Genomic DNA, 25468 nt, shown 5'->3' on the forward strand with positions numbered 1-25468 from the left:
CGAATACAGTCCACACTCCAATCCAGAAGGGGGTGCGTGCGGTAAAGCAGTGCTGTTTGCTACTAGTAAAATGTGCAGAAGAAGAAGAAGAGACGATCGATCGGTATGATTACATGTAATCACAGTTTAATAAAAACAAGCAATTTTATGTTTAGTTTTCTTCCCCCTGCTGTACCGAACCCGTACCGAACTTCAATACTGAGGTACATACTGAACTGTCATGTTTGTGTACCTTTACACCCCCTAGTTCGTAGTTAAATAAAGACTGAAACAATTTTCCAAATCAGTTTTAATAAATTGTTTAAAAAAGAAAAACGCATGTTGTTGGTTACATGTTTACTGTTACACAGTAAAATCCTCAGTGTTAAACAAACACTGCTCAGTTTTCATACGGTCCCAATCTATAGAGAGCAAAAGTAGCACTGAAGCAATGTTGTAGTTAGTTAAATAAAGTAGATTCACTCTATAAGTGATGATTGAGCATTAGTGATGAACACCTGCTGTTAACAAGCAAAATCATTGAAGATAAGACTGCAAAAAAAATCAATGATTTCTCACCAGAGGATGATTCAACAACTCCAAAAACAGCATTACCATATTCACTTATTTCAAACCAGTTTGGCTTTATATCTTTCATATGGTACATGTACAAAAGTTGTTGAAGTCTGTTTGAAGTCCCTTTAGTTGGGCACTTGACCATTGATTTTGGATGAATTCATTCTCTTTCAGCCTTTGTTGAAAGTGTATGTTATCACCATTATCAACAATATTTTATGCTCCTGACTGAAATATCTTTTACTATATGCACTTTTTAGACATATGTGATGTGACTTCCCAAATCACATTGGTCCAAAATTCTGTTGTTCATATTTGTTCATTAAACATCAAATATCTTCAAGTAATTTTAGTGTTAATGATACACTGTTATATTTTTTTTTTGTAAATATGTTGAATTAGATTTCAGTTTTATATTTTCTGTTTTAACTTTAGTTAAAATTTTTGTAATTTCATTGTGGTTTTGTCATTTTTTTATTAACTTATAGTTTTTAGTTTTAGTTTATTTAGCTTTAGTTATTTTAGTACTTCAACCTAAACTAAACAAAATTGAGAAATGTTGAACTTTACTGCATGGTTTTAGGTTTAGTTAATAATAATAACTCTGGTCAAAGTCCCTGGAAACCTGTCTCATTGTAGTTGGTTACACTGAGCATCTTTGAGCCTAAAATAATGGGCTTGTGATACTGGCAGAGTGGCACATTTTCCCTTCATTAGTGTACCTCTGTCAAACAGGAACATTTTTGCTTTAAAAATTTTGAGGGACATTATGTAGGGACCAGAACATTTTCCCCTTACACTTTTTCCCTTCTTCTCTTTCTCAGGGTTCAGGAGGAAGGAATTTCGTGGCAAACTGGCCATCGCTATAACGGCAAACTTCATCAACAGAAACACCACCGCTGAGGCAAAGGTTGAGGAGATAAGTGGAGTTGCCTTCATCTTCAACCAGAAATTCTTTCAGGATCTCAAACAGGAAACTGGTGAGCAAAATACGACACATTAGCCACTAAAACTACACCACATTAGTCTAAACTAGGCATTCAGCTCAATGGATAATAAAGAAATATCTCCCAACCATCTCAGCTATGGACTTTCACCTCATCCCGGTATTTTCCCGCAATGTTTTCCATAAGCGTGTCAGTGTTATCTGCTGTGAGGAGCGGCCATATTTCAGTTATCATACTCTTGCTCTGATTTTTCACGTAAATGTTTATCCTCCAGGGGATTATGGGCTTCCTCCTTTCAAAAACATACGTATGCTTTGTATACCTGTCGTGACTCGTACCCCTTTGAAACTGAATTCCTTTAAAATCCTGTCTTAAACTCACACTGACCTCAAGAGACTCTTTTTGTCATATTACATGCAAGAAAATTAGCAAAAAAATATGACACAGATTCATATAAGACTACGATTTTGTCTTTTTCGCAGGGATTGATCTAGAGAACATCGTATACTACAGAGACAACACACACTACTTTGTCATGACAGCTAAGAAGCAGAGTCTGCTGGACAAAGGTGTCATCCTTCATGTGAGTTTGATGCTTTAATGCCATTGGCCAATTGTTAATCAATCAAAAGGGTGCTAGAAAACGTTTTCAGACTGTGTGTGAAACTTATACTGTGTGTGAACTGTGAAGAAAATCTCTCTTGTGTTGAATTTAGTTAACATGACAATAACGCATTAACAGTTAAAAAATAGCGACGTTAAAGCAGGCTCTATTTGACCCTATGATTCACCCGTAGTTAAAGGCAGAGTTGCCAGAGTAGCTAGGTCTGCATTTTTTTGCTATACCAAACATTATTTGTAGCGCCTCCCATCCAATAGTCACAAAGAGCATTTGTGCTTTCTTACTTCTGATAAGAAACTAAGGGCCCTATTTTAATGATCTAAGGGCTCGTCGCATGGTCCAAAAGGGTTGTACCTAGTCTCTTAATGAGTCATGGGTATGTTTTGGTCGTAACATGCAATAAACCAGTCAGAGTCTCATCTCCCATTCCCTTTAAAAGCCAGTTGTGCTTGCACCATGGCGGATTCACTATTTACATGGCGGAATTTGCAAGCGGAAAGACTGAACGCTTCTCCAGAGAGGAATCCTTTTATTTTTAATATTTAAAAAAGTTTGTGTGCTGCTGCACGTCCCTGTGTGCGTGTTGTGCACCTGCCTATAGGCGCATATTACTAACACGCTCTTTAAATAACAAAAAAAATACCTCGCTAGTCGATGAGTTGAATCAACTCCACAGCAACTACATAAATTTATCTTCTAACCATTCAGAAACATCCAGTTTCATTCTAAAAGTTGTAACTTCTTCCTGAGTCTCTCCATCAGCGTCCAACTCCGGTTTGAACAATGTAAGGCTGAACACCGTTACTGACAATCCTCATTTTGACTGCATGAGATTCTCCAGCTTTGTTGTTGTTGAGCAACTAAAGTTTGAGCTGTTAAAGCTCCGCCCTCTTCTGGAAAGGGGGCCAGGAGCAGCAGCTCATTTGCATTTAAAGGGATACACACAAAAATGGCGTGTTTTTGCTCACACCCAAATAGGGGCAAATTTGACAAGCTATAATAAATGATCTGTGGGGTATTTTGAGCTGAAACTTCACAGACACATTCTGGGGACACCAGAGACTTATATTACATCTTGTGAAAGGAGCATTATAGGTCCCCTTTAAAGAATCAGCTATCACAGCTTGCTTACAGTCAGTAGACATTATGTTTGGTGTGGTAACAAAAATTTTTGTATTCGCTAGGATTATATCGACACTGAGGCACTGCTGAACAGTGAGAATGTGAATCAAGAGGCTTTGCTAACGTATGCACGAGAGGCAGCCGACTACGCCACTCACTACCAGCTGCCCACGCTGGACTACGCCATGAACCACTGCGGTCAGCCTGATGTGGCCATGTTCGACTTCACAAGCATGTATGCCTCAGAAAATGCCGCTCTGGTCAGGGAGAGGTTTGGTCATAGTGTACTGGTGGCACTAGTAGGAGACAGCCTTCTGGAGGTGAGATTACACTACTGTGCAATTATGACTGAATAATCATCATTCTTGTGCTTGTTTATATTTATGATTATTACGCTAGATTCTGATGACATGCGTTTGTGGTTGTCTGTCTAACTGTAGCCCTTCTGGCCTATGGGGACAGGCTGTGCCCGCGGCTTCCTGGCAGCCTTTGACACGGCTTGGATGGTAAAAAGTTGGGCGCAGGGTAGAAATCCACTGGAGGTGCTGGCAGAGAGGTCAGTGAAGGTCAAAATTCACATGTGCAAACAAATGCACACACAGTCACATACAGCTCCAGATGCATACTGAAACATATTTTCATCTATAATCAGTGATCATTTGTTCATATTAAAATGATGACATAAATAAATAAATGTCTCGTGATTAATATTCATTCATTTTAATTTATGACTTTTTTCAAATATGTTGAAAGCCTTAAAGGGTTAGTTCACCCAAAAATTTAAATTCTGTCATTAATTACTCAGCCTCATGTCGTTCCAAACCCCTCAGAATGCCGACTCATTATTGGCCGGAAGCGCTGCACTGTGTTTACAACGTAAACAGCGTAGGATACTGACAGGGAAGAGAAGAAATTGTTGAATAAAGTCATTATTTTTGTTTATTTTTGCGCACAAATAGTATTCTCATCACTTCATAACATTAAGGTTAAACCACTGTAGTCACATGGACTATTTTAACGATGTCTTTACTACCTTTCTGGGCCTTAAAATTGGTTATGACATTGCTGCGTAAAGGGAGTTCAGAAAGCTCTCGGATTTCATCAAAAATATTTGAATATTAAAATATTACATTTGTCTTCCGAAGATGAATGAAGGTCTTACAGGTTTGGAACAACATGAGTGTAAATAATTAATGACAGAAATGTCATTTTTGGGTGAACTAACCCTTTAATAGGTACTTAGAATACTATTAATAGTTTGTTCATATAGTTGCTTCATTATTTTTCTAGGGAGAGTCTGTACCGATTGCTACCTCAGACAACACCTGAAAACATTACCAAAAACTTTGATTTGTACACCATAGATCCAGGAACACGCTATCCAAACCTTAATTCAAACTGTGTGAGGCCACACCAGGTGAGATGTTATTTCTATTTGTGCACAATACATTACAAAAATCATGGTTACACTTTATTTTAAGGTGACATAGTTACATTGTGCTTACTCAAATAAGTACTGAGTATTATTAGAGTTAGGGTTTGGTTTAGGGTTAGTTACTTGTAATTATGCATAATTTACTGTTATTACTATAGTAAGTACATGTACTGTAGTAACGTGTCACCTTAAAATAAAGTGATACCAAAATCACTGCAATTCACAAGCTCAAGTGACTTACTGCTTTTATAAAACACCCATGACAATCACCATAAATACATGAATATACTACCAGTTAAAAGTTTGTAATAATTCAGATTTTTTTTAATTAATTATTAATTTTTTTAAAGAAGTCTCTTCTGCTCACCAAGGCTGCATTTATTTGATAAAAAATACAGTAAAAACAGTAATATTGTGAAATATTTTTACAATTTAAGTGAACTGTTTTCTGTTTTAATATATTTTAAAATGTAATTTATTTCTGTGATGCAAAGCTGAATTTTCAGCATCATTACTCCAGTCTTCAGTGTCACATGATCCTTCTGAAATCATTCTAATATGCTGATTTGCTGCTCAAGAAACATTTTTTATTATTAGTTGAAAACTGTTTTTGCGGCATAATATTTTTGTGGAAACCGGGGTAAGTTTCTATTTGAAATAATTGCTGTTCTTTTGAGCTTTCTATTCATCAAAAACCCTGAAAAAATGTTTCAAGGTTTCCACAAATGTATTAAGCAGCAAAAACTAATTTCTGCATTTTATAATAATAAGAATCATTATTAATAATTGAGCACTAATAATAATTGATTGTAACTGAGCAGCAAATCAGCATCAGAATGATTTCTGAAGGATCATGTGACACTGAAGACTAGAGTAATGATGCTGAAAATTCAGCTTTGATCACAGGAATAAATTACTTTTGTAAATATATTAACATAGAAAACAGTTCATTGTAACAGTATTTATGAATGTTTTATTGTATTTTTGATTCAAATCTTTCAAAAACATTAAAAATATTTTTTTGACAAACTTTTGACTGGTAGTGTACATAAACACAATAAATAAATAATATAATAAAATAGCCCAACTGTAGACTACTTATAGTTGCCAAGCTTATAGTACAGTAATATACGAAGACAGAACTGTATATTTATTACAAACATTTATAGTATTATTATTATTATTATTATTATTATTAAATTAAACCATTCGTTGTACACAGGTGTCTTTTCCAGTATTTATGCTGTCACTGTTTTATGAAAGCAATAAGTTCCTTGAAGCTGTTATAGTGATTTTACAATGTCTTTTTTTTTTTCTTTTTCTTATTTAACATGGCTCATATAATCAGAATCATTTACTCTCGTTGAAATGATCTCTCACTACTGTACTATATTCTCTTTTGCAGGTCCGCAACAACTATATCTGTGGAGAGATGAAGTTGTGCTCTCTGGAACGGGCTGCCACGATACGCCGCCCTGTCAACTTGGCCAGGCGAGGTTAGAAGAACCTTCTAATCAGTCTAACACATATCTATAATTATCCTCTGCTCTTTTACTTTTTGAGTGGACCATCCAGTTCCTCAAGAGTTGCCTCCAGGCTAGTACCGTATATGAGGGCTCAGATTTGCATATGATAATCACTGACGATGAGAAAAGGCGACCAGCTCAGGCAAGTGTTTACAGCATTCCTACTTCCAGCAGATAACAGCCAGCTCCTGTTTTAGGAACGTTCTCAAAACAGCAGAGCGAGTGCACTCCTCCCGACATGTGGCAGGTTCAGGGAGAGGCAGAATTTATTTCTGCTGCGGGAATTTGATCCAAACTGAGGTTTGTTATTACCAGCAGAGCCAAAGTGAGGAGAGTACGACCCTAAACAAATCTGGTGTAAGAATCGCCATGCTGCCAAAGGAATAGTTCACCCAACAAAAAAAAAGGAAATTCATTATTTACTCACCCTCAAACCTATATGAATTCTGTGAAACATAAAAGAAGACATTTTGAAGAATGTTCTTGCTGCTCTTTCAGCACTTTTATCAATTTAATGCATCATTGCTGAATAAAAATATTGTTCTTAAAATTAAAACCCCAAACTACTGAATGGTACTGTCACGAGTCCCGAACTCAGTCACTGATAAACTCGTGCTGTTTGATTGACAGCTCCAGCGATTGTAAAGGAAGCGTTCTTTGATCTTTCTATATATCATTTAATAACAGTTTAAATAACAGATTATTTTCATTCTACTTTGATTGACTGACACACAGACAAAGAACATCTGACTGTACGTGAATCATTACATATCAGATCAGGCATTAGAATTAACAAAGTTACTTACATGTTGTTGCATTACTTTCGAGTCCGTATCGTAAAAATCTGTTTGCAAAGCCTGTCCCGAAATGCGATTGATTTACCAAAGAATCCACAGTGAAATGTACCGAATACAAATAAACAAAGCTCAACTGAGACGTTCACATTGTTGAAAATAAATAATCATATTCCTAGCATTAGGAACCTTTGAAAGGTAATGTTATTTTTAGGTCTGTATTGCTCTTCTTTCCCTCTCATCACACCAGTGGGCGGGGCTAATGTTACAATGATGAAGTAGGCGTTGATTTCTTCTACGGAGGCGGGGTTTCACCTATCTATCATAGACAGGCACATTCCAGGATCAGTCAGGTCTCTGGGCCTGGTGGCAATAAAAGCTTTTATTGGACTAACAAGGAAGTTTTCAGTTCTGAAACTTACAGGATATTCTTATAGTACGATTACCTCTTATATATCAAAAGCTCAAGGAAAAGTTGATTTCTCAATTCATGACTCCTTTAAAATATATTAAAACAGAAAACCATTATTTTAAAATGTAATAATATTACTGTTTTAATTGTATTTTTGATCGAATAAATGCAGCCTTGGTGAGCAGAAGACTTCTTTAAAAAAAAAAACATTCAAAAAATCGTAATTATTCCAAACTTTTGACCGGTATTTTACATCAATACAAAATGTGCTGTACATACACTTTTCTGCAGAACTTCCTCTTTCATTGGCTAATTTTGCCTCTTAAGAGGAAATAGAATAAGAGGCAAAAACAGAACTACCACATTTCCTTAGGCTCTGTTCATGCTGCTGTTTCCTTAAATCAATCACAATAAATCCTTTCAGCTCTTGCTGTTCAATTGTGCTTGTTGACACATGGCTTTACTGCACCTAAAAACAACTGTTAGCTGTCAGGGTGACACACTACTGTGAAACATTAATAAATAGTGTGTTGCGTAAGAGGATGATTATCATGCTCTGACATTGATGAGGCAAGTTCAGAAAACTGACAAAGAGAAGACGTCACCTTGACTTTCAGCCCAGATCATCAACCCTTGTATATTTGTTCGGGTTGATCAGATTCAAAATAACATTTTCCTCTGCTTGTGTTTGTGTGTCTAACAGAGTCTGAGATCAGACCGAGTCGGTTACTGACGTGGTGTCAGAAGCAGACAGAGGGCTACAGGGGTGTGAGTGTGACTGACCTCACTTCCTGTTGGAGCAGTGGCCTGGCTCTCTGTGCTCTCATTCATCACTTCAGACCGCAGCTCATGTGAGATTCTTTATATCATCTCTCATCCTCAGGAAACATCATCAGACCATTGTCTTTGTCTCTAATTATGCATAATTTGTAGTTATTAATGTAGTAACTGCATGTAATGTGTAACAAGGACACTGTAAATAAAGTGTTACCAAATCACCTAAAGTCATCTAAATGTCCCTTACCATAGTATTGTTGCAGTACTATGGTAAAGTGTTGGCGATACCATAGTGTTTTAATATACGCAATGGTACTGTATTACTACCATTATTAATATACAGTACCATGATATACTCCAAGGTATTTCAAAATACTGTGGTATTACCATGGTACATGTCTAAATAAATACATAGTATTACCATGCTACAAAGTGAAAATTGTATTACTATGATACAATGTGCAAAAAAAAACAAAAAAAAACATATTACAGTACTATTTCTTAACTACCGTGGTATTATGTTGGTACTACCGTATATCTAGAAAAAAAGGTTACACTTTATTTTAAGGTGTCCTTGTTATAGTGTAATTGTACATCTACATATTGAGTAATATTAATTAACATGTACTTACAATAGGGCTAGGGTTTAAGTGCATGTAATTATGCATAATTCATAGTCATTACTATAGTAACTACATGTAACATGTATAACGACACTGTAAAAATATAGCTGCGAGCAGCAGTTATTGGGGTTCAAGCACTTTAAGGCCTTTAAGCACATGATGTAATGATGTTTTCTTTAGCAAGCATACAACCATTTACATCTGAGATGGAAAAGAATATTTACAGCCAATAACGGCATTTTACTAATGAAATACATGGTTTGAACAGTTCGATGGACAGTGGCGGTCCTAGAGGCAAAGTTGCTCAGAATGAGGAGCTCTACCATGCGATATGAATGTTGTGGGCGTGTGCGATAAATCGCGTGATATCTAATCCTTTAGGCACGTGAAAAATGTGAAGGCGCCCCCGGTGGCCGATTTCTTTTGAATTTCTCACAGGCCTCTAGGGCCGCAAGTCAAACAGGCCCAGCGAGTTTCGTTCTGATCGGTCTCCATTAAGCTTGTCTGATAGGTGCTCAAACTTCATTGGCCGCCAGCGGACGCGTTTTTCGAGATACGCCAATGACCTTTAAGGCAGTCTTGGCACCTTGAACAAAGACACCACATGACAATTTTCAGGTCAATCAGACTTCAGGTTGCGTAGTTATAGCCATTTTAAATTTTTTTCCATGTTATAGCACCACCATGTGGCCAATCGCCACGTCGTTTTTCATGTGACCACAGAATGAGCACTTACGCATGTGTGCCAAGTTTGGTGAAAATATCTCATTCCGTTGTTTTAGTAAAACTGGCTCTGCGCATTTCGAAGGTTTTGGCGCCCCTTTGAGACCGTGAACCAAAATGTCAACTTTGTTTTGATAATTATTGACAATCAGACTCCAGAGAATCTTGCTGCACTGGTTTGGTTCTGATCAGGCCAAAAACCTAGGACTAGTTCGCAAAAATATGTTTTTCAAAAAATCCAAAATACCCGAAAATTTTGCCAGGGCGACCATCAAAGGAGTTATGAGCGATTTTGCACTTTTCTCCGCTTGTAGCGCCCCCCGTGAGGCCGATTGGGGTGAGCCTCAGTGATGTTGTAGACGGTGTGAGTACTACCAGCCTTCAAAATTTCAAGTCTCTACGACTTACGGTTTGGTGTGCCCGATCAGTTTTAGGTGAGAATGCTGATCCTTGGGAAATCTAACAATTACAATAGGGTTTCACCTCTACACACTTGAACCCCTAATAAAGTGTTACCAAAAACACATCGAAAACACATAGTCTCATGGTGTCATGTCCAAATAAATATGGTTCATGTCTTAAAAAAGCATGGCAGTAACATAGTACCAAGTCTAAGAAAACCCTTAGTATTACCATCCAAATATCCAAAAAAAACATGGTATTGGTATAACAATGGTACCATTTGCAAAAAAAACTAAAACAATATTACCATGGTACAGTAACATTTCTTAACAACCATAATACATGTTAATATTGTCCATTATAAAGGATGAATATGGCAGTCCCTAGTTAAACAGTAGATGACATGACGCTTTGATAATGTTCATCTGATGAGTAAAACATAAGCAATGGAATTAAGTCATTAGCGCATTTCATAAATATTTGGTCTGCTTTCTGACATGACCATAAATCATGTTCTGTGTTGGCAACAGATCCAGTCCTGTGTGTTTCTTAGCATTTGCCTTCACACAGTTAGTTACTGTGTAATCCTAAACATGAGCAGGACATGTGAAAAACACTTTGACCTCTTGAGAAATCACTTTCCTGTGTTACAGCTTCTTTCTTTCTTCTGCCACTCGATACTTATTCATCAAAACATAGGCTTTTAAACTTGAGCGTTCTTGGCTGTGAAAGAGTTAGAACAGCGTAACCATGTGCAATATTTCACACACTTTATCAGGAGCCATTTTTCAAGTCTGTCAGAAGTAGCTAAAGCAAAGCAGAGAAGTTTCATAACTTGGGATTGACCTTTCTTAGCACAAATGTCATCAAGAGGGCAGCTTGTTTAATTCAGGTCCTGTGCTCTCTGTTCTTATCTTATTGTTTCCTTTAGCGATTATGACTCTCTGAATGAGGAAGACTGTGCCAAAAACCTTCAGCTGGCATTTGACGTGGCCGAGAAGGAGTTTGGCATCAAGCCGTTCATCACAGGGAAAGAGCTGGCGTCAGGACCGGAGCCGGACAAGACCAGCATGGGCATCTACCTCTCCAAATTCTATGAGCTTTTCCGGGGAACGCCTCTACCTCCTTCAGGTAGATCGTGAACTCTTTCATTACAGTCTATTAAGGGTCGCTGACTTTGTTTGGAATAGCATACTACCATTTATACAGACTTTATAAGATTTTTTAAAAGTCTCTTCTGCTCACCAAAGCTGCATTTATTTGATCAAAGATACAGTAAAATAGTGATATTGAGAAATATTATCACAATTTAAAATGACTTCATATTTTTAAAATCAATTCACAGCAGTTTTATTGAATAAACATACAAACAAAGATAATCCAAACAGAAGAAGATAATAATGCAAATAAGCTTTACCAAAAACATGACAAGGACAGACCACTGAAACACAGTGGTATACTGTATATATACACTGGATAACAAGAGGCTTGAGAAGGCACAGGTGTGGGCAATGAATTGCCACGGAAACAAACAAGGGTAACTATAGAAAGAAAGGCAAACAGGAACAAACCACAAGAAGTGAACAATGGAAACAGAAAATACACTTCAAAATAAAAGCCCTAGAACACAAAACACAGAGGAAATTGTGACCGTAAAATCAGCAAAAATCCTGTGATGTCAAAGCTGAATTTTCAGCATCATTACTGTCACATGATCCTTCAGAAATCTTCAGAGTAATAAAAGTATTAATATACAAAATATTTGTTTTTATGACCCTACAAATTTGATTAAACGATTAAAATATGAGGAAAATATTTTAAATTCTTTTTAGTATTTTAAATATGAGAAAAGAACAAAACACTAAACTTGGTATATAAGTATAAATTAAAAGTATATATTAAAAAATGTTGAATTTAAAAACAGTAATATTTATGTCCAGCATGACAATTGGATGGCACTTCCTTAATTACATATGTAACGTCCTTAGTACAAAAAAACTATACCTAAATCTGTTTAACATACATTTATTTCATACTAAGTATACTTCAAATACATTAACATATTTATTGACATATCACTTAAGACTTACTGATATAAAATTATAATTTAACTCTATTTGGAGTATTTCTTTATTGCACAATGCACATTTCTTAATATTATGCATGAAAAGTGTTTTAATATCACTATTAATAAGGATTGTGTGATCTTTGTATAATATCAGTCTTTAAATGCAAGATATTTAAAGTGTACCTAAAGTATACTTGCAATAGTTCCACTTCAGCACAATCAAATTTACTTCAGTCTATGTTTAATTGGACCTCAGCACTATTTCCACACAATTAAAGTGCATTAAGTACAAAATTAGTTTAAGTACAGTTTAGCAGACTTTAAGTATACCAGTTTAGTATACCAAAAGTACAATTAAAGGTGCTTAAAGAACAGACCACAACCTTTTACCTGCGTTGAGCGTGTCTTCCACCAAGTTCGAGTTTACATAAGGTGTGACCAATAAAGGAAACATACAGTGCTTTTATGGAAAATCCCTAAAGAGAAACATTTTATCTGGCCTTTCGCACGAGAACATTTGTGTTACACAATTCCTTCAGTCATGCCAAGAATGCATGTCTGTCTGAGACCAGGTTTCCGCCCTACAGATCTGCACATCACCGGACTGGAGGAGGCCGTAAATATTATATATTGTCTGGCCTCAGAAAAGTTAAATGTCATACCTGTGATACAGCAGAAGCATGTTTGATTCAGATAGCTTCTTCTAGTACAATCAAGCTGCAATATGAGGCTTTTATGTATGTAAAGAGGTGTATGTTTGGTTACAGTGCTTGTTTATTGACAAATGTCATGCAAATTTTTTGTCATGTGGTTTATTGTAGATTCAAAGCGAGATGGTGATGCAAATAATGAAAAATGTCCATCAGGTTCTGCCAGACCTGTTTACAAGTCCCTGAGTTCACTTCAGCCTCGTAAACGCATACCAAAGGTAGTATACAATGGGTTCGATCTATTACGAGCGCTTTTACAGTTTGTGTTTGGTGGACTTTTATTTTGTTCATGCTATCAAGTTTGGACATCACTGTGAAATTGATAAAGAAAAACTCAGCTACGAAAGACTGTTCTTATATGTCTTCTTATTTGAAAATGTATTTTTATAAGAAATGAATATATTGATGGATTTATAAACTAATTCCAGTTAGGACCTTTAACATACATAAAGTCCACAAGTATGAAATATAAGCGTACACTCTAAAAAATGCTGGGTTAAAAGCAACCCAAGTTGAGTTGAAAAGGGACAAACCCAGCGGTTGGGTTAAATGTTTGACCAATGTGCTGGTCAGTTTTATTTAACTTAACTATTGTTTAAAAATTACTATATGGCTGGCTTAAAATGAGCCCAAAATAGGTTGGAAATTAAAAATCAGACACATAATTACTAGAGGAAACAATAATAATCAAAAGGTGAACATTTATTAATAAGCAATTTAATAAATGTTTATTGTTTAATTATTATTCATTAAACTTATTAATAAATGTTAATTTCCAACATATTTTGGGTTCATTTTAAGCAATAGTTGAGTTAAATTTAAGCCAAATATTTACCCCAAGCGCTGGATTAAAACAACCAATTCGCTGGGTTAAAACAATTCAATTGCTGGGTTAAAAAAAAAAAAACAACAACTGCTGGGTTAAACCCATTCGCTGGGTTAAAAACCTAACTGCTAGGTTAAACCCATTCGCTGGGTTAAAACAACCCAATCGCTGGGTTAAAACAACTCAATCGCTGGGTTAAAACAACCCAACCTCTGGGTTAAAACAATTAATTCGCTGAGTTAAAACAACCCAACCTCTGGGTTAAAACAACTCAATCGCTGGGTTAAAACAACCCAACCTCTGGGTTAAAACAATTAATTCGCTGAGTTAAAACAACCCAACCTCTGGGTTTAAACAACTCAATCGCTGTTTTAAAACAACCCAATCGCTGGGTTTGTCCATTTTCATCCCAACTTGGGTTGTTTTTTTAGAGTGTAACTTATTGTTTCAGAATTTGTATGTATTTTTAGTGAAATTATAATTAATCAGGCATAAAAATGTGATATGAAATGTAAATGATCACAATTCTATTGACAGCATTGAAAGTATAATTTACTGTTGTTGTGCTTCTTAGACTGATAAAAAGTTTGAAGACAACGATGCCATATACAAGAGAAGACGGAAAATTAGTTACTTAGAAGAGGTCAGTATTACAGTGTTATAGTATATAGTAATGTTAAACTGAAGATAAAAGCATGTGAAACTGGAACTGATTCTGATTGGTCTATCTCTCTTCCAGACAACCAAACCCTTCAATCAGAGTTCTTCTGTATCCAGTGAGGGACGGGAACTGAAGGAAAACAAGGTCAAGTTTATGGCCACTCAACTTCTAGCAAAATTTGAGGACAGCACAGCAAGCTGTTCTATTCGCAGGCAGGTAAAGACAGCTTCAGTGGAAGATTTGCATTACATTACAGTATACTCACATAAAGCGGTATATATGATATAGCAAATCTCTGTTGCATGATTGGTAATATTGTTGCAAAAATGTAAACTGTATTATCGTCCAGTTCTAATCTTCTAAATACAAGGTGGGAAGATATTATGATATTACTTTACTAGGGCTGATCTGAGTTTTCCTGTGCCTGGTTAATCTCTTCTTTCTCTTTTCTTCTTCCTGTCCTTCTGACCCTGGCTTCCTTTCTCTGAAACCACTCCTGGTATAATGATCTCAGTCTGACTGTAATGGCGAGAGGCCTCCAAGACCTCCATCGCTTGATATGACTGATAGCCCTCTCTTTAACATTATCAGGAAGAAAGTTCCTCCACCCCCACCCCCTAAAAAACAGGTAGAACATCCAAAGTTAATCTTCACCCCCAAAGACCACTTAGAAAAAAAGTACATTTAGTACCTGATGTTTCACGCAAGGTTTGATGTCAAGTTATTCAAGCCATCTGGTGAAGTTGTTTTCATATCGCAATATATATCACAGAAAAACAAATGTTTTTTTTTTCCCCAATATTGTGCAGTCCCAGTTTCAAATGAAATAAAAAGTGTTGGGCTTAACTATTCTTTGAAATAATGATCTCTGGAAAATCACTTTACTAGGGCTGATCTGAGTATTTCTCTTCCTGGTTAACCTCTTCTTTCTCTTTTCTTCTTCCTGTCCTTCTGACCCTGGCTTCCTTTCTCTGAAACCGCTCCTGGTATAATGATCTCAGTCTGACTGTAATGGTGAGAGGCCCCCGAGACTTCCATCGCTTGATATGACTGATAGCCCTCTCTTTAACATTATCAGGAAGAAAGTTCCTCCACCCCCTAAAAAACAGGTAGAACCTCCAAAGTTGATCTAAACCCCTAAAACCCCCTTTCATGCTCAAACAGCAACATTACACACTAAAGAAAGCTGAACATGTAAAAAAACAGAATATGTACTTTTTAAAACTAATGAAATGCCTCACATCTGCCTCACTATTGACACACTTCAAAATTTCCCCAACAAGTTTGTGTATTATCAGTACGACAGTCCATATCCAGCGCTGCCCACATGTGCCGTGTGTTCACAGTTTCCACCCTCGGCTCCTCTCTTCCCCTCGCTTCATTCCAGTCCTCTGAATCCACAGAGGAAACCACTTCACCCGACTCACACACACACTCGCACACAATCAGAGGCAGAGATCACAGCCGGCTCAGGCTCAGGAAATGCAGCCACCTGCCACTCAGCAGTGCTGGCCATGAGAGCAATGCTCCAGCGCCTCCAGAGGGTGGAAGATGAGATTAGCCAGGTGAACAACCACCATCTTCTTTCTGGTCTAATAATTGTTGTATAAGTAGGGCTTTTAAAGTTAAACTGCCAACTTTTAAATAAATTAAACATGCTCACATATATATTTAATCAGTACATTTATGTAATGCAGTTGGGTCATTCTCCAAAATGGATGCCACCTCATTAACATGGACATAAAAGCTAGTATTTTGTCTTTATTCTCTCTGTCTAATTTTAGTATATTATTTAAAATACTTGAAGTTGTTTTCCCAGATTTAATGTCAACCCTGTTACCTTCTTTTATTAAAATAACATACTATTCATAGTTACATTATTGTCTCTTTAGTAAATATTTAAGTAGTGTATATTAATTAATAAATATCTCCTTTTGTCACTAAATTTCATTTGTCGGATCTTAAAATATCAACCCTGTTACCATGATTTTTTTTTACAGACAAGAATTAATTATTGATATTTATAGAAATTAAATTCTATTTTAATAAGCTCCTTGCAGTGTCATGAATATGATCACAAGGTTATAAATGAATAAGTGTAAAACAGTCAATCCTGTTACCATTAACCCTGTGCTTTTCTAAAGGAATAGTAATATTCCAACCTATATTAAGCTATTTTTACACATTTTGCCTGAAATGGCACAATGCAATTTATTAGCACTTAACAACATTTTTAGAATGTCTAGATAGAATGTTTGCAACCTCACAGAAATGTATTTAACCCTCTGGTGCTGTGTGGCCATTTTTTGACTGAAAAGTTTTTTGATTTTTGATTTTGTTTTTTTAGAATTTTTTTAACTTCATCAGAATGGTACGAAACTTGGTAAAGAAAGGTTTTGGCACTTGCTATGTGAACACACACACACACACACACACACACACACACACACACAAATCATGGATATGATTCGAAAAGGTTAAATAGTCCTGAAACAAAAAATACTCACACTTGTACTCCTGACCACATTGGAAATAAATGGGAGATGAATTTTATCTAGTGGAAGCGTTTGGTACTGCACCCAAACAAAATCTTACTGAAAGCTAATTTTTTGAGATATTAAGCTCAAATTTAGAACACAACTTGTTTAGATTTATGGCTTTGATTTTCTCACAGTTTTAGTGTAAAGGATGTTTTGGAAAATATATTTCATACAAAATTTAAAAATACAAATTTTGTGCACTTTTCTTTAAATTTTTTTCATTTTACAGTTCATTTTTTGTTTATTTTTGTTTATTTTTTTTAATACTTTTGTCACTTTTTTTACACAGCAATAATCTGCCATGTGTCTTCTTTAAAAAGAGACCAAACTTAAAGCTGTGCTCCAAAGCATTCAAGATTTACCTCCAAAATCTCATGTTCGGGACCATGCTCAAAAAGTGGTTAACAGGTAATAAATGGATCATAACTATTCCATAAATATAATTTAGTAACATAAAATCTCCTAAAAATACAAAATATTAAATAAAAAACATTATCGTACTAAAATATAGTACATAAATTTCATTTAAATAAAAAAAAATCTGTCACTTTTGACTGCCACGCGAGGAGCACCAAAGGGTTAAATCATCTTCTCGAATTGGAAAATGCGCCGATTTCATAGAATGTCCCATTTAATGCATTTACCTATTCTGACATTAAAACTTGTTCTGTCCTCTTTCTAAATACTGAGCTATGAAACAATGTTCTATGAAGTGTTCTTAATGAGAAATGTATTGATAAATGAATTCCAGCTGGAACCTTTAACAAAAATAAAGTCCACCAGTATGAATTATTAATGTTTTTGTTTCAGAATATGTTTGTTTAAAAGCAAATTTCAACAATTTCAAACAGTGAGATTAATCAGGTTATAATCAGGCATAAAAAAAACATGATATTAATCGCAATTCTATTGAAAGCCCTAATTATAAGTAAAAACAGATCTAACAACAGATTTTCCTGTGCACCACAGGCTCAGTCTTTAATCTCCCCCCCTGTTTTCTGCTGTTTTCTTTCTGCCGGCCTCACTCAGAGGAAAGCCCAGACTCAAAAGGCCAGGGAGTTTCATAAAAAAAGCATAAAGGAGAAGGCTGTGCATTTGAGCTCTCTGTTCTCTGGCGAGGCCTCCTCTCCACATCAGGTGACTATGTTACTGCGTGTGTCGGCTTTCCTCACTCAGCTGCTGTTGCATGCCCTGCGGTTTTGGCCTCTGATCACTGAGTGACTGAGCATCATTTCATGCACCTGCAGTCTTCGCAGATATCATCGCATTCTGAATAATTAATTCCCTGCACCCCCGCTCCGCCATAATTTGTTAATAATCTCTCTAGCAGAACAGATGTGGGTCAACTGAGGACACACTCTAGTGCTCGGTGCATTCAAATGACCTGTTTTACTTTAAAAGAGTTAATAAAGTCAATGAATGCCAGTGGACATCATAACTCTCAAAGCATCTATGCCAGTAGAAACATATTAGGTGGTTGTTCTTTGAAGAAATTGTTGGAATAAATGTTTTCTCACTATTCTTTTATGAGCTTTTATAAGCATGTGAGAGGAGGGTTGTTGACTTTTGCATGACTCTCTTGGCTCTATAAAGGGGTCTGGGCTGCTCAGGGCTCCTGTAAGCATTTAAATTGATCTCTCAGACTGGAAGAGAAGCTTTTTTACTTTTTTTACTACTCACATCAGGAGAAACAATCAGTCCAGGTGTCCACAGATCATTCAAACATCCTCGTTCTCTGTGCATTTATTACATTTCTTACAAAAATTATGTTCCTACTCAGTATTTTTTTTTTTTTTTCTGTAAAATATCTAAACATTCTTAAATTAAGAAATTTACTTTAGAAGCAAAATATAAATTCTTGTTTTCTGAAAAAATTAAGTGACTTTATGCTTAAAACGAACAAATCTGCCAATGGGGGTAAGAAAATAAAAGTGGGCTGTGTCTGAAATCACCCCCTATACCCTCAGTCACTACTCCCTACATTAGTCCACTAAAATATTTCACTTGAAGGAGTGAATGAAAATGAATGCGCCGGAAGGGCTGCCGCTTTTGTATAGTTTGTGCTTGCTACAAACACAGCTACAAATGGCTGTTCCCTCAAATGTAATATAAGTCTAGACTGTGTCTGTGAAGTTTCAGCTCAAAATACCCCACAGATAATTTATTATAGCTTGTCAAATTTGCCCCTATTTGGGTGTGAGCAAAAACACGCTGTTTTTGTGTGTGTCCCTTTAAATGCAAATGAGCTGCTGCTCCCGCCGCTTTCCAGAAGAGGGTGGAGCTTTAACAGCTCACACTTCAGTTGCTCAACAACAACAAAGCTGGAGAATCTCACGCAGCCAAAATGAGGATTGTCAGTAACGGTGTTCAGCCTTACATTGTTCAAACCGGAGTCGGACACTGATGGAGAGACTCAGGAAGAAGTTACAACTTTTAGAATAAAACTGGACATTTCTGAATGGTTAGTGGATAAATTTATGTAGTTGCTGTAGAGTTGTTTCAGCTCATTGAAAACATGTCCCCTTTAAGGGTCTAAGGGGCGATTTCGGACACAGCCTTGTTTTCCATTGAATTAAAGGTGAAGTATGTAGTTTCTGCGACACTAGTGGCACCTAGCAGAATTACAAAAATAAAGCTTATTTTCAACAAACATCTCTTACTGGTGCTTGTGAAGGCATGTCTCAACAGGTAAAGGTAGGCTGACTACTTATAATAAAATATTAGGAATACTTTTAGCTGTGTTGAGTACAAACACTCTAGAGCGAGCACAAGCGTCTCGCTTATAATAAACCCATCCAATGTATCTGCACATGACGAGCCACAACTGCTTACACCAGACACATCAAAGTAAACATTATAAACTGGAACATTTGTCTTTCTGAATGGGTGCATGATGTTGCTATATGGTATTAAAGCATCCATTGTAGTGTGTCGCAATGTAGTCGCAATGCCCCGTTTGCTTTGAAATATTCATTAATCTTTGAAGTACATTTTTCTAAATGCAGCAAATTTTGTCTTGCACTTCTGTAACGGCGGCTGAATTTCTTTTCTCTGTAATGCGTCAGTCATGGTGCCTCACTTGTTAAACTCCCTCTGGCTCCACCTGGTACAGTAGCCACGCCCCAAACTCACCACCTGCTACAGTAGCCACGCCCCAAACTCTCCACCTGCTACAGTAGCCACACCCCAAACTCTCCACCTGCTACAGTAGCCACGCCCCAAACTCTCCGCCCGCTACAGTAACCACGCCCCAAACTCTCAGCCTTCTACAGTAGCCACGCCCCAAACTCTCCACCTGCTACAGTAGCCACACCCCAAACTCTCCACCTGCTACAGTAGCCACACCCCAAACTCTCCGCCCGCTACAGTAACCACGCCCCAAACTCTCAGCCTTCTACAGTAGCCACGCCCCAAACTCCCCACCTGCTACAGTAGCCATGCCCCAAACTCTCCGCCTGCTACAGTAGCCACACCCCAAACTCTCCGCCCGCTACAGTAGCCACGCCCCAAACTCCCCACCTGCTACAGTAGCCACACCCCAAACTCTCCGCCTTCTACAGTAGCCATGCCCCAAACTCCCCACCTGCTACAGTAGCCATGCCCCAAACTCTCCGCCTGCTACAGTAGCCACACCCCAAACTCTCCGCCCGCTACAGTAGCCACGCCCCAAACTCCCCACCTGCTACAGTAGCCACGCCCCAAACTCTCCACCTGCTACAGTAGCCACACCCCAAACTCACCACCTGCTACAGTAGCCACGCCCCAAACTCTCCACCTGCTACAGTAGCCACACCCCAAACTCTCCACCTGCTACAGTAGCCACACCCCAAACTCTCCGCCCGCTACAGTAACCACGCCCCAAACTCTCAGCCTTCTACAGTAGCCACGCCCCAAACTCCCCACCTGCTACAGTAGCCATGCCCCAAACTCTCCGCCTGCTACAGTAGCCACACCCTAAACTCTCCGCCCGCTACAGTAGCCACGCCCCAAACTCCCCACCTGCTACAGTAGCCACACCCCAAACTCTCCGCCTTCTACAGTAGCCATGCCCCAAACTCCCCACCTGCTACAGTAGCCATGCCCCAAACTCTCCGCCTGCTACAGTAGCCACACCCCAAACTCTCCGCCCGCTACAGTAGCCACGCCCCAAACTCCCCACCTGCTACAGTAGCCACACCCCAAACTCTCCACCTGCTACAGTAGCCACACCCCAAACTCTCCGCCTGCTACAGTAGCCACGCCCCAAACTCACCACCTGCTACAGTAGCCACGCCCCAAACTCTCCACCTGCTACAGTAGCCACGCCCCAAACTCTCTGCCTGCTACAGTAGCCGCGCCCCAAACTCTCCACCTGCTACAGTAGCCACACCCCAAACTCTCAGCCTTCTACAGTAGCCATGCCCCAAACTCTCCACCTGCTACAGTAGCCACACCCCAAACTCTCTGCCCGCTACAGTAGCCACGCCCCAAACTCTTGCTAGCTGGAAAGAGATTGACAGATCTGAGCAGATGCTCTCGAAGTTTTGATGGTGCCTGGGAGACTCAATAGCTGCCTTTCCACCATCGAGCCAAACCGTTCTTGTTGCTTAACCATTCCATCCTGTGCCGATCTGTCCCAGCTGGTATGGATATGTTTTCATTTTCCACTGTGGGGCTGATATCTTTAGAATACAAATGCATCAGTCGTTGAGATGTAAATAGTGGCTATGTTATGATCAGATATTTCTATTATTAACTTGTGTTTACTTCGCTGAAATAGTGCACAAAAAAAAAAAAAACAATTACAGAGAAACTGGTAGTCAGGCAAAAGCAATTGACCAATCCCTAGTGGCGACATCACAACACTTATTCTACCAGCAAGGTTAGCCAACTGTGCTGAAAATTACGGGCTGAGAACAGTTTGTAATCGTGCTGTGCCAAATCAAGCTCAAGAGGAAATAGGACCATAACATACCATTCTTAAAACTGTTTGGCCCGATGGTGGAAAAGCAGCGAATGTTTACACTTTTGGGTGAGATCAACCCATGAATGGCATAGTCAATGAATAATAAACTGGCTTAAGAGAATGTATTTTAACAAAAAAAATAAACTTACATACTTCACCTTAAAGTTGATTTTTTTGACCCCACTGGCCCACATTTTAAATATAAACACATAATTTTAATACATTTTATCAGAAAACAGTCGCCTGTCAGAAAACAGTTGCCTGTCTAATGTAAATATGAAAATAAAAATGTAAAAAATGAAAATATAAAACTATATAAGCAGCATCTGCAAGAAATAATGCTAGCACGTCTTTCTCTGTGTGTGTGTGTGTGTGTGTGTGTGTGTGTGTGTTGCTGTGAATGCGTGCATCTCTCTCTCTCATACTGTAACACGCTTGTTCTGGGTTTTGTCATCTGTCATCAAAGTGCAGGCCAGATGCTCCTCCTTGTAATTTCTATGAACCATATGAGCCATATTTAGCTTTTAAAAAATTAAAAAGAGTGAGTAACTTATGTCGAACATTTGTCTGGTACCTTCTAACAACAACTAAATCTGAGCGAATAATTTTAATATTTTCCACAGAGTAAGAGGGTAAGTTCTATAATTAACATCAAATATATGTTGCAGGTTTCCTGATTGAGCACAAAGTAATACATTAACCCATAATACATGTACCCATAGGAAATATATATATATATATATATATATATCTTTTATATATCAGTTGTTTCCCATAGGCAAATGGGATTAAATTGAGTTTATAGCTCTATATATTAATCTCATTTATGTCTTATTGTGTTGATATTTAGGATGGAATTTCAGGAGATATATCTGAGATAAAATTCTTTACTTATAGTTAAACATATCTAAGAACTCCACTGGACCTCCTGAGCTATTAAAGAACACCCTCTGAGCAATACCCTGTCATCTAATTGTCTCAGTTCATATTGAATGTTCAAGTTATATCTGTTCTGGACAGACTGACTCCTCTGCTGTCTGACCTTCCAATCCATCTCCACATAAACCCCACCACACCCAATCCCAGAATACACTGCTGCTCTCCACAGCGCATCCTCCCATGTCCTCTCCTAATCTTGTCTCCTGTCCTCTTTCCATTACTTATACATGCACTTCTTTCCATCTCTAATACAGTTTAACACTCCTTATACTGCTTGCCCATTTGTCTTTAATGAATCATTATCTTCTCATGCCCTTTTCCTGCTTTTTTTCCACTCCTAATAAGACGGATAGATCTCAGAATGGGCAGCTAGACATGCAGCTTTGTGAAGAGAAGAGAGAATCAGTGAACAGCTCACAGGTGATGAGCAACATTTGTTCCTGAGGCATTTGCAAATACAATATAGAGTGCATTATTGCCCGTTTGTTCCGGAAGTATTGTTTTCCATTCATTTAAAAAAAAGTCTTTGTTAAAGCTTTATATTCCATGAACCAAGCTGATCAGCTACAAGGTGAATCATAACATTACAAACTTTTATTTGAAGCAGAAAAAGTGTTTGTGAAATTTGCACAAAAAAGACAATGGTACAAGACTGTGTGCTAAACAGCTTTAGTGACGGAAAGGACTACAATCACATGAAGCATTATGAATCACATAATCGAATTAGAACTATTTATTTACAGTTGTTGATAATATATAAATTCAATTTATTTTAAGTTTATTACAAAATATGCAAATATATAAAAATATTTCAGTATTTCGAGAGCGTAGGGAGACGCCTCAGTTACGTCATTTGCATGGGAATGGGCGGAGCTAAAGAGCTCTTTTGCTACAGTTTGCTCGGCGTGACTCTGATTGGTGGAACTTTCTGTACAGCATCATGGGTAATGTAGTTTTTTCACCACAAATTCAGCTGTTGAACATGATTATTTAAAAAAAAAAAATAAGTTAAAATAATAAAAAAACAGATGGCTTCAACAAAACCATATACAGGGCCTAAAACTAACTTTTTGCCACACCTGCCAATGGCCGGTGACTTAAGAAAATTCACAACCAAAACTATTTTTACCAGCCATGAAACAAAAACAGGCAGTTATGACACCAGTATTTTAGATACTAGGGAAAATTCACAATTCTCTATTGCGCCACTGCCTCTCGCGCATTCTAGCGCTTGAATATTTATATTAGAAAGGCTTAAATTTTCGTGATGATTCAGCACTGACACTGTCTGCCAAAGTAAACCAAAATCTTGAAAGTTCAGATGAAAGTATGTGATCTTCCTCAACCCATCCATTCTGCTACTAATCCAAATTGCTCTCTCTCCCTTCATGACTTTTGTCTGTGCAGCCTTGCTCTTCTTCTCTCCATTTCCCTCATTCCATCACGCTGACCACCCTTTCATGCCCTCTCCCACAATGCACTGCTACTTCCTGTCCTCGTCCTCTCATTTCCTCCTGTCCCTCTCTGCTGTTGCAGCAGGTAATGGCACAAGAAAACTTTTAACACACTGCCCCAGTCTGCTGAGTCTAATTCTTTCCTTTTCTCCTCTTCCATCGGCATCCATTTGGTTAAGATGTCTAGACCCAAACCGTTACATGTGCAGCATTTTAAACAGGAGATACAGGGAGAAACAGTGAGTCCGTCCCATCTGGTGAGTGTTTCCTCATCACTCAGCTAAGTTAGGAAATATAATTACAGTAGAGAGAGATTTACCACAAGTGTTTTGACATCTGGCACGCTGGAGGTAACCAGCTTAGTCAATCTTCTGATTAATTGTAGGTTAGGTATCATTACTGAATGCTCAGAGTGCAGCTTTATGACATATTAAATGGGCTTTAATTTGTGGTTACAGTTAAGCAGTCGCAGAACGTCTGATTTTAGCAATAAGAATGAAACAGAGACCTCCCAGTCAAAGGAAAGCAGAAGCTTTAAAGTCCACGATAAGGTATCATGGCACCATCTAAACTTCCTGTTCTGGACATATAAAACACATTTGGAAAGCTAAACCAACATGTTTGCATGTTATATAGACAGTGTTATATAGACAGTCTCTTGTTTCAAGGTATGGCAAGTATATTTTTCCACTGTAAAAGGTTTTACACCTGAAAAGAAATGATCAGTACTTTTAAAAAATATGCAGTTTAAAATACTTAAAGGAATAGTTAATCCAAAAATGAAAATTATCCCATGATTTACTCACCCTCAAGCCATCCTAGGTGTATATGACTATCTTCTTTCAGACGAAAAAAATCGGAGATATATTTAAAAATATCCTGGCTCTTCCAAGCTTTATAATGGTAGTGAATAGGGGTTGAGATTTTGAAGCCCAAAAAAATGCATCCATCCATCATAAAAATAATCCATATGGCTCCAGGGGGTTAATAAAGGCCTTCTGAAGTGAAGCGATGGGTTTTTGTAAGAAAAATATCCATATTTAAAATTTTATTAACTATAATAACTAGCTTCCGATGGATGGATGCATTTTTTTGGGCTTCAAAATCTCAACCCAACCCAAAATCATTATAAAGCTTGGAAGAGCCAGGATATTTTTAAATATATCTCTGATTGTGTTTGTCTGAAAGAAAATAGTCATATACACCTAGGATGGCTTCAGGGAGAGTAAATCATGGGATAATTGAGATAGACATTTATTAAAATATTATATAGTAGGGGTGTAACGGTACACAAACATGAAGGTTCGGTACATACCTCAGTTTTGAAGTCACGGTTCGGTATGGGTTCGGTACAGCTTCGGTACAGCATGTGACATGAGATATTATT

At 37.6% G+C, this 25468-nt stretch overlaps 1 protein-coding gene across 19 annotated transcripts in view; it reads left to right on the plus strand.

Moving 5' to 3' along the window:
• mical2a (microtubule associated monooxygenase, calponin and LIM domain containing 2a) overlaps positions 1 to 25468 on the plus strand; it is a 75916-nt gene that overhangs the window by 37685 nt on the left and 12763 nt on the right. For 4 of the 19 annotated variants that reach the window (XM_051899779.1, XM_051899777.1, XM_051899778.1 and 1 more), the window contains exons 6-24: positions 1380 to 1535; positions 1985 to 2085; positions 3309 to 3566; positions 3687 to 3802; positions 4537 to 4663; positions 6087 to 6177; positions 8117 to 8264; positions 10870 to 11069; positions 12828 to 12934; positions 14117 to 14185; positions 14282 to 14419; positions 14718 to 14831; positions 15205 to 15312; positions 15550 to 15768; positions 17773 to 17880; positions 22973 to 23047; positions 24035 to 24166; positions 24261 to 24338; positions 24540 to 24632. In XM_051899779.1, the coding sequence (XP_051755739.1) occupies positions 1380 to 1535; positions 1985 to 2085; positions 3309 to 3566; positions 3687 to 3802; positions 4537 to 4663; positions 6087 to 6177; positions 8117 to 8264; positions 10870 to 11069; positions 12828 to 12934; positions 14117 to 14185; positions 14282 to 14419; positions 14718 to 14831; positions 15205 to 15312; positions 15550 to 15768; positions 17773 to 17880; positions 22973 to 23047; positions 24035 to 24166; positions 24261 to 24338; positions 24540 to 24632 (2438 nt within the window). Of the gene's footprint in view, positions 1 to 1379; positions 1536 to 1984; positions 2086 to 3308; positions 3567 to 3686; positions 3803 to 4536; positions 4664 to 6086; positions 6178 to 8116; positions 8265 to 10869; positions 11070 to 12827; positions 12935 to 14116; positions 14186 to 14281; positions 14420 to 14717; positions 14832 to 15204; positions 15313 to 15549; positions 15769 to 17772; positions 17881 to 22972; positions 23048 to 24034; positions 24167 to 24260; positions 24339 to 24539; positions 24633 to 25468 lie in introns of those variants that run through there. The other 15 variants (XM_051899780.1, XM_051899784.1, XM_051899782.1 and 12 more) reach the window with 11 other exon arrangements.

Source organism: Ctenopharyngodon idella, chromosome 7 (genome assembly GCF_019924925.1).
Source record: "Ctenopharyngodon idella isolate HZGC_01 chromosome 7, HZGC01, whole genome shotgun sequence".
NCBI lineage: Eukaryota > Metazoa > Chordata > Actinopteri > Cypriniformes > Xenocyprididae > Ctenopharyngodon > Ctenopharyngodon idella.